Source organism: Arachis ipaensis, chromosome B07 (genome assembly GCF_000816755.2).
Source record: "Arachis ipaensis cultivar K30076 chromosome B07, Araip1.1, whole genome shotgun sequence".
Lineage (NCBI taxonomy): Eukaryota > Viridiplantae > Streptophyta > Magnoliopsida > Fabales > Fabaceae > Arachis > Arachis ipaensis.
In genome coordinates this window covers 24,814,408-24,827,366 of record NC_029791.2, presented here as the reverse complement: position 1 = coordinate 24,827,366, position 12,959 = coordinate 24,814,408, and the positions used below count along the sequence as shown (strand labels likewise).

Below are 12,959 nucleotides of genomic sequence, written 5' to 3'. Positions count from 1 at the left end.
AGAAAAGTGAAAAATTATTTGTGTTACGTAGCGAGAATCCCCATAATAACATCTAGTATGGAAGGATTTGGAGACTTGTACTAAAAAAAAAAATCTATAGCTACAAATTTAACTTTAAAATTATTGACAATAGTGACTTTAAATTATTTCACCATATAAGAAGTCTCCTCTCAGGGCCAGAAATGATATTATGGGGGCAATAATACATATAATATTAAAAATTATGTAAAAAATTATATAATATAAGATGTATTATAAAAATATACGGATAGAGAATATATTTTAAAGTAAAAAAAATATGTGTATACTTTTTACTAACGAAGTGGTCGATTCTTCGTATCATAAAATTCACAATTGGAGGGTCCCACCCTAAACACCACTAACCTAAATAAAAAAATAAAAAAGAATACTACAATGACTATTGACTTATTGAGCATTGAGTATTGACATACAGTCTTTAAACAAGTGCATGAAAGTCATAGAAACGAACAAAAATGTGAGTTGTTCATAAGAAATTCTGAAATTGTGTTGGGGAGCTTCAGCCTCTTCAATTTCAATATTGACTTTAGCTTTTGTCCCAATTTACTAGTTATAACAAATATTTGAATTTCACATTTTCTTTAATTCATGACTTTCATAAGGTCTTTGCCTTGGGAGTTGGGATTCTTTGCCCTCACCGGAGTTTAACTAATTAATCAAAACTATTATTATTATTATTATAAAAACCATTCACATGAATCCAATTAAAATTAATAGTTAGAATTATTTAAATAACAATTTAGTGAAGCCATTTAAATTATTTAATAATTTTTAACTATTAATTTGTAGTATTCATTAGGTTCTTGAATATAGGGATTTTTCTTTGACTTGAATTGCTATTTGGTACCACAACCTCATCATCCCGTTAGACCCATACTTTAATTTGTTGCATAGAGTGCATGACATAAGCATAGTGCAATGAAGAAGAAGAAGAAGATTCTCCCATGAATTGTTCCTCAAGTTCGAACCTTTCCAACACAAGAATCTACTCTTTTGCCCCATTCAAGCAAAGCCCATCCTTCTTCAAAAAATGCAAACACAAAACAAGTCATCTAACTCACTGAGTCAACTCGCTCAGAGCATGTTCTCATCCAACAACACCATCATGCTTGCCGCCATTGTTTCTCTTCTCCTTGTAATTCTCTTCGTCCTTCTCCTCCATCTCTATGCCAAATGCTTCCTCTCTCACTCTCACCCACCACCTCAACAACCTCCCCGCCGTCGCCGCCGCCATCGCCGCCGTGCAACTCTCCCCGCCTTCCAGGGTCCACCCCAGTTCCAGTTCCACCACTTGCGCGTGGAAGACTCACCCTTTGCCACCAAAGGACTCGATTCCGCTACGGTTTCAGCGATTCCCATGTTTGTGTACGAAGCAGAGAAGAAGAAGAAAACAGAGCAGGAAGAAGAAGACAGAGAGGAATTAGAATGTGTGATTTGTTTGAGCGGTTTCGAAGAAGGTGAAATGGGAAGAACATTACCAAAATGTGGACACGCTTTTCACGTGGAATGCATTGATATGTGGCTGAGTTCTCATTGTAATTGTCCCATTTGCAGAGCTCCTGTTGTTCATCCGAATGATACAGGTTCTGTTGATGACGAAGATGATGATGATGTGGTTCAGATTGTTATTGGTACTCCGAGTTATGAGATTAGTGAGAGTGAGAATGGGAACAATGATGAGGATAATAATTCAGTTTCAGTTTCAGGTTCAGAAACTTCATATTCTTCTTCTTCATCGTCCTCTTTGTTGTTGGGGTGTTCTTTCAAGAGAATGCTGAGAAAGGTTTTTGTCTCGTGAATCTAAATCATGATGCAAAGTCCAAATCTTTTGTGTTAATAATGTCTATAATTTTCTTATACGTAGAAATATTGATGGAAATTATATGGAATCACCAATCATATCAAATCACAACCAAGATCAGCCACTTCTGTATGCAGGTTATTAGTTATCATCACTTTGTTCTTGCCTTGCTTTTTTGTTATTATTTTTTTTTGTTTGTTTCTTCGTGGGACAGGCCAATCAAGTAATACAAATTAACTTTTAATTAATCAATATTACCTAATTTTAGTATTTAAATTTACAATTTTAAGATTTAACATAAAAAATTTATGATTTAAAAATTGCAGTTTAATATTGACCGAAAAGAATTAGTTACCTAACGTTATAACGATTTAGCCTGATATCATTTTCTATTTTTTTTTCTTAATTATAGGCTTCAACATTTTTTATTTGAAAATTAGATGTTGGAATTCTTAAATTCTTTAATTTTAAGATTAAATTATTACGAAGGATATATAAGAACAGTTATGTTATATATATATATATATATATACAAATTCTTTTTACCATTTAAGTCCAATTAAGTTGGTTAAAATTTAACAAAAATCCATTTTATAAATATGTGATCTCTTAACTGTTCAGTAGTGAGAATATTAATATAAAAAACGCTTTTTCTCTTTCAATCAAAAGTGTAACGATTAAACTTTAAACGATGATAAAATTTTTTGCGAAAATTCAAGAAAATTTCAAAATTACGTTCGAAATCTTCACCAAGAAACACAGAGAAGACGAAAGATTATTGAATGTACTGTTTACTAATCGTCCAGTTTTTTTCACTTTTCTCTTTCACATTTTCGATCGCAAAATACTAGATAATTATATTTCTATTTATTTAATAGATTGATTTTGTGTTCTTGCATTAAAATACATGTTACGGTTTACATTATACCGTTCATTTGGTGATAACCTTATTAAGTCGGTGTAAAAATGTTACGTAGTATTTTTCGTATGAAAAAGTCTAGGAAACCAACAACTTTATTAAATTCTGGCCAGCATGTAACTAGCAAAACAAAAATGAGTAATCCCACACTATTGGATGAAATCTCACATCATTAAAAACATCATTGATAGCTACTTGATGGCTACAAATCACAAAAGCTGTTGCCCCCTATCACTCCTCTTTTCGTATAGTTTAACCTATATTTGCATGTGTTTGGGAGATTTAAGTGTGTTTTGTGCATATTTGAGTGTTTTTATATTTTGAAGTGAGTTCTAATGTAATAATCAATAACAACTTTCGGTGTACTTTGTTTGAATTGAGATGTACTTAGTGTTGTTGTTCTCTTTTTGTTGTAATTAGGCAATAGAATGTTATTGTAGTGTTGCTGAAGTTATTTTGTGCATGTATTTTTAAGAAATTTTGTTCATGGATTTGTTGTAACTAGCTCATATAATTTTGTTACGGTGCTTCTAGTATCGTTTTGTGCATGTTTAAATAAGTTGCATATTTTTTTTAATCGACATTGTGTGATGCAATAAAAAAATAATAGTAGTGTATTTAGTTTGTCTTTTAGTGTATTTCATATTAATTGAGTTGTACTTGATGTTGTTGTTATCTATTAACCTAATTTTTTATTCCTTGTAGAAAAATAACAATAAAAAAAGTTGCTGAGAAGAGCACCACAAAAAAGAAAGGATCAAAATATAAAAAGTCCTTACTGTATGTAGGGGTGGAAACAGGTCAGGCCAGGCCAGACTTTGCTCTTAACAGGCCTGTCCTGTCATATAGTTGATTGGCTTGAGCCTGGCCTGCAGCCTGTTATAGACTTTTTTTAAAGTACTAAGTCTGGCCTGTTATTCAGCTTGGCTTGACTTGAAGCCTGTTAAAAGGCCTGATAATTTTTTTTTTACAAAAATAAAAATATCATTTAAAAAATTAATATCTCATAATATTATTAATAATAAAAAAAATTATTTATATATGTAGTTATGTATTAACAGGCTCAGGTAGATCTAACAGGCCAATAAGGCTAATTAGTGAGTCTGGGCCTGGCCTATTAATATAATAAGGCTTTTATAAGAGTCTGAACATGTACCTATTTTATAATAGGTCAGCCAAACACAGACCAGGCTACAGGCCCTTGGCAGACCGCCTGACATTTTTTCACCCCTAACTGTATGTTTACATAAGAAGATATAGAAAGTCAATAAATTATATAATGTAAACGGTTAACAATATCTCTTCAATGTTATTTTGAATTGTGTGTCTAGTTTTAAATTAACAAACACATACTTTGTATCTTTGTAAATATTCAGTTCAATATTTTCATAAAATTTTTTAGCAAGATTAAATTTTTATAGATCTGTCTGTACTATATTAAAATCTTGTTAATATGAATGAATCCAAATTTACAAAATTACAGAAAAAGATAAAAATTTTTTTGTAATATATTAAACTAACCAAAAACATTGAAATTATTCAAATAAACACAGAGAAAATGCTTATCATTTTTTACGTAAATTTTTATCAGGATATATAAAAACGGTGTAAATTAAATTTCTACACTACTTAACTATTGAATTGTCTATGTACTGTATATTTAAAATAAACAAATTTTTTAAAAAATTAAAAAACTAATTTCAAAACAAACAGTAAAATAATAAATGAAACAAAATAATAAAAAGTAAATATCATTTTCATTAAAAAATAAAAATATTATATAGATTGCATCGAAATTGTATTACAAAACACTGAAATGCCTTTAGATAAACACCGATAAATTTATCTTATTTTTTTAATCTCAGAACTGATAATTCATTATTTGTCTATAATAATAATTAGAAATTAACTATACTACTGATCCACGCGCACCATCTAAAAGGTTCAACTGCAGAAAGTAAATCATATATTAGCACAACTATTAATATGCACAAACTCAATTTTTCCTATCTAGCACATCAATTGATTTTTAATCTCATTTTCCTTTTTATTTGTGTTCCGAATTTTTGTACGAAAACTTGTAAATTTAAAATAATCTTTAATTTATAGAATTGTCCAATTTCTTCAAGCGTGTTAAAAATCATTCCAACTTTTAGTATAAATTGCTCATTAACATCACATAGAAACTGAAAAAACACCAAAAAATTTTCATAATAAACCAAATTATAACTCCAAATGCATCGAAATTAGAAACAAAATAAATTCAGCAAAATAATAATTTAGATTCAGAACTCCTACATTATATTTAAATTTAAACTATCAACAATGAACAACAATTTTTACAAACAAGAACAAAATTATTCAGTTATAGAATCATAAACTACTAATGAACTATATTAATTAGATTTGAACCATACATCAGCCACTTGATTCGATTTAAAACAATAATTTAATTCGTCTTAGTTCAATTGACAGTTTAAATTTAAATCATTCATTGTTTTTAAAAATAAAATACTTGTTCAATCTGATTTTACTGCTTAATTTCAACAAATTTGATCTAGATCTTCAAATCAGATAAAAGAGCATTGATCTTGAATGAAGAGAATAAAGAGAACAGAGAGAATACAAAAAAAAAAAAAAGAAAAGAACCCAAGAAATAAAAGTTATAGTAATTTAGTTAGTTAAATAATTTAGATGTAGGAGTTTATTAATAGAAGTAAACTACATGAGCATGATTAAAAGCTTTTGATTTTTTATTTGTACTAAACTCTTGATGACTAATTTGATTTGTTGTTTCTAATTTTAATATGTGGTTTTTTAATATTTTTCAATTAAAATTTATTGAATTTTTATTTTGTATATTGAAAAATAAAATCTCTTCTTAAACTCCAAAAGTTCTAGTAAAATAGAATGACATTGATTTTATCCATTAACAAAATTAGTTGAGGTGGCAGATGAAAATAACAATTAGCATCCTTAGATCCTGTTGGGTAGTTCTTCGTGTTTTCTTATGATGAATACTCGTGTAGACCCCAAAAACTCTCTTATCCATCAAATCACTCTATGAATCAATTTTATTGCAATATGCATATGGAGATATGTATGGAAGCTTCTTAAACTCATCCACCAACTCTTAAATCATTTTGGTCCTTATCATCATGAGCACCTTCCAGAGCTTGCCAATGGCATCATTTTCACGATTGTGGTTGATATGTTGTTCGAGCGAATCGTGAAAATAAGGTTTTAAATTAGGGAAATTACGGTTTTAAAATTTGGGATAAATTGGAGTCATATTGGCATTTTCGTTTACTATTTCAACCAGTTTTATTATAGGATAAAACTTTTTTAAAACATATGGTGGGTATTTTTGTTATCAATAAAAGTAGATTATTTTTTCAGCGTTTTTATTTATCAGGAACGGAATTAATAGTTCACTCTAGTTAATATGATTATATATATATAACCCACTAAAGATTTATAACATTATATTAAGGTGTTTAGAATAGTTTATAATTATCCGAATCTTGTAAGGATGACATCATGTTTAAATATATCGCGTTAGCTTGTTAATTACTTCTATAATTCCATCACTATATATAAAATAGAATATGAACTTATACTCAAAAGTAGAACCTATTAATCCATCTTACAGTAATAGAATAATAAATAAAAATGGGTTTATAAAAGTTATTTCATTCCCTTAAACATTTCTCTAATTTGTAAGTTATATTTAGAAACTTTTACAGTTCTCAACTCATATTTAAAGGAGTTTTTCATGATTCTTTTCCCCATTGAATGAGAAGATTTAAATCATGCAAACAAACCTCTGATAAAGATTTATATAAAGGTAACAGGTTACATTTAGAAACTTTGATGGTTCACAACTCATACATGCAATGCTCAATTTTTTGTTGTTTTAATGTTGCTCCCTTCAATGTGGTTGGTTGAATTTGGATCATTAATTGGGTTGGCTGGTCTTGATCACCTTTGCTTCTTTCATACCAAATATTGATTCTATTCTTTGCTGCAAGTCTTGCTTCATAGATCAATTTAACTCATAAATCCACTAAAAACATCACTTTCATTATGGTTTTATATTTTCTGTTGCCATCAATTCATTTAGATTTGATTTGAGCAACAGTTTCTATATCTACTACTAGTAAAGAAGTAATAAGTGCTAAGCGTAGCTTAGCCTCTAACTAAAAGATTAGGCAAAGTGCATTTTAGTTACTCTAGCATACCTACATATAAGTATTATTTTGGTTCATGTGCAATAAAATTGAGTTTCAATGATTTTGTTAACAAGACTATTTTTATTAGCCTTATCAATTTTGGGATAAGGTATACAGATCTATTCTAGAATTCAATGATATTACAAAAATTATCTATTAATTTGACATATTTATACTGATTTCATGTTAATAAAGAGAACCTAATATAGACCATATGAATGTTTTCACTTTCATTATCCTAAACATAATATATTGATAAGTAAACATTTGATAAGTATATATTTATTGATACGGCCGTTACAAATCCGATGTCATAATGATAAACCACTATTTTTTGGTTTATTTTGTATTTAATTGAGTGGATTTTATCCATTATTCTCACACCTATTCATATAATTCACATGTTTTACATTTTTCTTCCTAATTTTGTACTATGAATGAAAACATGATTCTTTGGCCTTAAATTTGCTAATTTTAATCCTCACTTATTACCATTCGATGCCGTGATATGCGTATTAAAATTATTCAAGCTCTATAGGGCAGGAATGGCTCGGAGGATGGAAAAGAAACATGCAAAAGTGGAAGGAATGTGCGAAAATGAAGTTCCGAGAAACCGGCAGCGACGCACACGGGGAAAGAATGGCTTAGAGAATGGAAAAGAAGCATGCAAAAGTGGAAGGAACACAAGAAATCAAGTATTTCAGAATCTGGTAGCGACGCGCACGCGGGACAACGCGTACGCGTGACTAGGAATGCTTTCAGCGATGCATACGCGTGGCTGACGCGTACGCGTGACAAAGCGTCACGTGCTGCAGATATCATAATTCGCTGGGGGCGATTTCTGGGCTGCTTTGGACCCAGTTTCAGGCCCAAAAATACTGATTAGAGGCTGCAGAGTGGAGCTGGATGGGGAATCAATGATTCATACTTTTCACACACAATTAGTTAGGTTTAGATGTAGGTTTCTAGAAAGAGAGGCTCTCTTCTCTCTTTAGGTTTTAGGATTTTTAGGCTTAGCTTTTCTCAAATTCAGATTTTTACCTTGCTTTTATTTAATTTCTTTTCTACTTTTATTTGTTCTAGTACCTTAGTTATCTCTTGTTCATTACTTTATGTTGCTAATTTAGTTTATGAATTCTTCTTGTTTCCTTTAATCCGTATTAATACAATTTATGTTTCTATGTTTATTATTACTTTCTTTACTTTGTTGTTATTGTTCTCTCTTGCAATTGTTAGTCTTAGATTTTGCTATGTCTTATTACTTTTCTATGCTTTTATTTTGTACCTTCCAAATATTTGATAAAATACTTGGTTGGATTTTAAATTAGATTTTTGTAATAGCTTTGTTGAGTTAAGAAATTAACTAAATCAATTAATGATGACAAACATTATTTTTGGGCAAAATAAATAATTAGTGTTGATTATTTATATCTTCTTGTTAACTAATTGTTTATTGTTGCAGGCCAAATGTTAATAGCCCAAATGGAATAGAAAGCAATCAGCAAGGATATTGGGCTGAAAGCAAAATTAAGAGCCCAAGGAAAAGCAAAGAAAGAAGCCAAAGAAATCAAATCGGGCCATGCTTACCAATACTCGATCCAAGCCCGATCTGGTTTCAGAAATGCAAATCCCTCTCTTTTGCTTAACCAAAAGCAACGTTCATCTTTCTCTGACCAAGTCAAATCAGCTTCAGAAAAGTAAGAAAGAGAAAGAGAGAAAGAGCTTCTTCACCAAGATAGTCACCAAAGAAGCAAGAAAGAGAAACTAAGCTTGAAAGGCAGAAGTCATCTCAACAAATCCAAACCAAATACGGTCTTAAACAAGACTTGGGGACCAAGTTGGTTCTCAAGGGTTCAGATCATGTTGACCATGAGAAGATCTCTATGGTTGCTGCTTTATGGCTTTCGGTCAAGATAAAGAAGTCAGAAGAAAAGTTTCTACTATGAGGATTAAGGAGAAAAAGTGATTCTGTGGGTTGGTGAAGCTCAAGGCTCAAGGTGTTGACCTTGGAAGAAGAACCCAACAACATACAAGGAGATAAAAGAAGCTTGTTGTTCATTCAGAAAGCAAGGAGAGAAAACCAGAGTGTGAGAACAGTGTTCTGTAAAGAAGTTCCTCTACTTGGATAATGCTTTCTTTCAAAGAAGCATTCGGCCAATACTGAAGAACTGTATCTGAGGTTTGCGAATCTGGTTTTGCACATAGCAAAGAGGCTGCTGATGAAGTCAATCTCCTTCATGTTTTACTGATTGTAATGTACTTTTCTAAGTTTATCTTTCTATAATTTCTTGAGAGAAAAGGCATTGTAAGAAAGCTTAAGAAAAAGCCATGAGTGAAAAAAGGCTGAGAGATACACTTAAGAGAAAAGCCTAGAGTTATTTTCTGATTTCTTTAGGTTGGTTAAGTGTCTTGTATCTTGTACCTGTAAGGTATCCCTTTCTTAGTTGGGTTAGCACTAAGAGGAATAGTTAGGTATTAGCATAGCCAATGTCAAGTTAGGTTAGAACTTGAGTGTGAAAGGATTGGGTCAATCCTGTGAAATTGGTGTATGTAATACTATTAACTATAGTGAAATTCTTCCATAGTTGTGGAGGAGACTGGACGTAGGTTGCATAGCACAAGGCAACCGAACCAGGATACATGCTGGTGTTAGCTTTTCTCTTCTCTGCTGAGTTCTATTTTCTGATATTCATGAGACAAAAATAAATTGTCTCATAAATTTCCGCTGCTGAGTTCAAACAGAACCTGAATTGAAAGTTCAATTTAAAAGGGTAATAACAGCAACTTAAAAGGAAGGCATAGATTCAACCCTCCTTCTCTAAGCCTACTACAACCTTCAATTGGTATCAAGAGCTAAGGTCTCAAGAATCAAGCTTAACCGCTTGGAGCAAAGATTCAATAGCAAACAACTTGGGCACAACCACAGTTGCCTACACCCTCACTGAAGGCCAGTCAAACAACCGGCCACCTTTCTTCAACGGGAAGAACTACTCCTACTGGAAAGAAAGGATAAGGATTTTCATCCAATCCATTGACTACAACATATGGAAGATTGTTGTGAGCGGTCCCAAGATCCCAACAAAAACAAGTGCTGATGGAGTGGTGACTCCAAAAGAAGAAGCTGAATGGAATGAAGATGATAAGAAGAAGATAGAGCTGAATGCCAAAGCAATCAACCTTCTTCACTGTACTATCAGCTTTGAAGAGTACCGGAAGGTATCTAGATGCAAGACAGCCAAAGAAATCTGGAAAAAACTCCAGGTTACTGATGAGCGGATAATTTATACGCTTTTTGGCATTGTTTTTAGTAGGATCTAGTTACTTTTAGGGATGTTTTCATTAGTTTTTATGTTAAATTCACATTTCTGGACTTTACTATGAGTTTGTGTGTTTTTCTGTGATTTCAAGTATTTTCTGGCTGAAATTGAGGGACTTGAGCAAAAATCAGATTCAGAGGTTGAAGAAGGACTGCTGATGCTGTCGGATTCTGACCTCCCTGCACTCAAAATGGATTTTCTGGAGCTACAGAACTCAAAATGGCGCACTTCTAATTGCGTTGGAAAGTAGACATCCAGGGCTTTCCAGCAATATATAATAGTCCATATTTTGCCCGAGTTTAAATGACGCAAACTGGCGTTCAACGCCAGCTCTCTGCCCAATTCTGGCGTCCAGCGCCAGAAACAAGTTGCAAAGTGGAGTTCAACGCCCAAAATGGCACAAAAGCTGGCGTTCAACTCCAAGAATGACCTATCCACGTGTAGACTTCAAGCTCAGCCCAAGCACACACCAAGTGGGCCCCGGAAGTGGATTTATGCATCAATTACTTACTTCTGTAAACCCTAGTGACTAGTTTATTATAAATAGAACTTTTTATCATTGTATTCGTGGTCTTGGTTACTCCGGTTCCCCTCTGGGGCCGAGACCAATGAACTCCATTATCACTTATGTATTTTCAACGGTAGAGTTTCTGCACTCCATAGATTAAGGTGTGGAGCTCTGCTGTTCCTCAAAGATTAATGCAAATCCTATCTTTTTCAAAATCTTTTTCAAAAATTAAATCTTTTTCATTTTTTATTTTCGAAAATTTTAAAAATCTTTTTCAAAAATATTTTTCTTAATTTTATCTCATAATTTTCGAAAATAACATCATCAATTAATGTTTTGATTCAAAAATTTCAAGTTTGTTACTTGCTTGTTAAGAAAGATTCAAACTTTAAGTTCTAGAATCATATCTTGTGATTTCTTGTGAATCAAGACATTAATTGTGATTTTTAAAAATCAAATCTTTTTCAAAAACTAATTTCAATCATATCTTTTCAAAAATATCTTCTTATCTTACTTTTTTCAAAAATTTGATTTCAAAATATCTTTTCTAACTTCTTATCTTCTTATCTTTTCAAAATTGATTTTCAAAATTTGTTTCAACTAACTAACTAACTTTTTGTTTGTTTCCTACCTTTTTCAAAACTACCTAACTAACTCTCTCTCTCTAATTTTTGAAAATATCTTCCTTCTTTTTCAAAATTTCTTTTTAATTAAACTAATTATTTTATTTTTTATTTGAATTTTCGAAAAACTACTAACCTTTTTCAAAAACTATTTTCGAAAATCACTAACTCTTTTTCAAAAAAATTATTTTCGAAAATTATCTCCTCCTCTCATCCCCTTCTATTTATTTATTCATCTACTAACATCTCTTCCTCACAGCACTCACCAAATTCGAACACCCTCTTCCATCTGTGTTCGAATTTTTTCTTCTTCTCTTCTTCTACTAACAATAAGGAACCTCTTTACTGTGACATAGAGGATTCCTTTTCTTTTCTTGTTCTCTTCTCTTTCTTATGAGCAAGAACAAGGAAAAAGGCATTCTTGTTAAAGCTGATCCAGAACCTGAAAGGACTCTGAAGAGAAAACTAAGAGAAGCTAAATTGCAACAATCCAGAGACAACCTTATTGAAAATTTCGAACAAGTAAAGGAGATGGCAGCCGAACCCAACAACAATAATGCAAGGAGGATGCTTGGTGACTTTACTGCACCAAATTCCAATTTACATGGAAGAAGCATCTCCATCCCTACCATTGGAGCAAACAATTTTGAGCTGAAACCTCAGCTAATTTCTCTGATGCAACAGAACTGCAAGTTTCATGGACTTTCATCTGAAGATCCTTTTCAGTTCTTAACTGAATTCTTGCAGATCTGTGATACTGTTAAGACTAATGGAGTAGATCCTGAAGTCTACAGGCTCATGCTTTTCCCTTTTGCTGTAAGAGACAGAGCTAGAGTGTGGTTGGACTCTCAACCTAAAGATATTCTGAATTCTTGGGATAAGCTGGTCACGACTTTCTTAGCCAAGTTCTTTCCTCCTCAAAAGTTGAGCAAGCTTAAAGTGGATGTTCAAACCTTCAAACAAAAAGATGGTGAATCCCTCTATGAAGCTTGGGAAAGATACAAACCATGTGGAGTCACAAAAGAAACGAAAAATTTAGAAACAGAATCAAAAACAGCGGAAGAAAAATCACACCCTGGAGGAAGCACCTATCTGGCGTTCAACACCAGAACAGAGCATGGTTCTGGCGCTGAACGCCCAAAATGGGCACCAACCTGGCGCTGAACGCCCAGAGTTGTGTGCAAGGGCATTTTACATGCCTAATTTGGTGCAAGGTTGTAATTCCTTGAACACCTCAGGATCTGTGGACTCCACAGGATCATCTCAGGATCTGTGGACCCCACAGGATCATCTCAGGATCTGTGAAATCTCACAGGATCCCCACCTACCTCACCCTCTCTCTCTCAATTCATGGTTATCCCTTCTGTTTTCCATTCACCACTCACATCCATACACACATCCCTCTATCTCCTCCATATCTTCTTCTTCTTCATCTATTCTTTCTTCTCTTGCTCGAGGGCGAGCAATATTCTAAGTTTGGTGTGGTAAAAGCATAAGCTTTTTGTTTTTCCATTACCATT

General features: G+C 32.4%; 1 protein-coding gene across 1 annotated transcript; it reads left to right on the top strand.

Moving 5' to 3' along the window:
- LOC107608221 (RING-H2 finger protein ATL63-like) lies at positions 849 to 2,041 on the top strand. Its single transcript, XM_016310080.2, has 2 exons — positions 849 to 1,822; positions 1,904 to 2,041. The coding sequence occupies exons 1-2, from the start codon at positions 1,070 to 1,072 to the stop codon at positions 1,910 to 1,912; spliced, it is 762 nt and encodes a 253-aa protein (XP_016165566.1). The 5' UTR covers positions 849 to 1,069; the 3' UTR covers positions 1,913 to 2,041.

Bases quoted from the DNA above. Each gene is read 5' to 3' on its own strand.
- LOC107608221 (XM_016310080.2), top strand. From the start codon at position 1,070: ATGCAAACACAAAACAAGTCATCTAACTCACTGAGTCAACTCGCTCAG.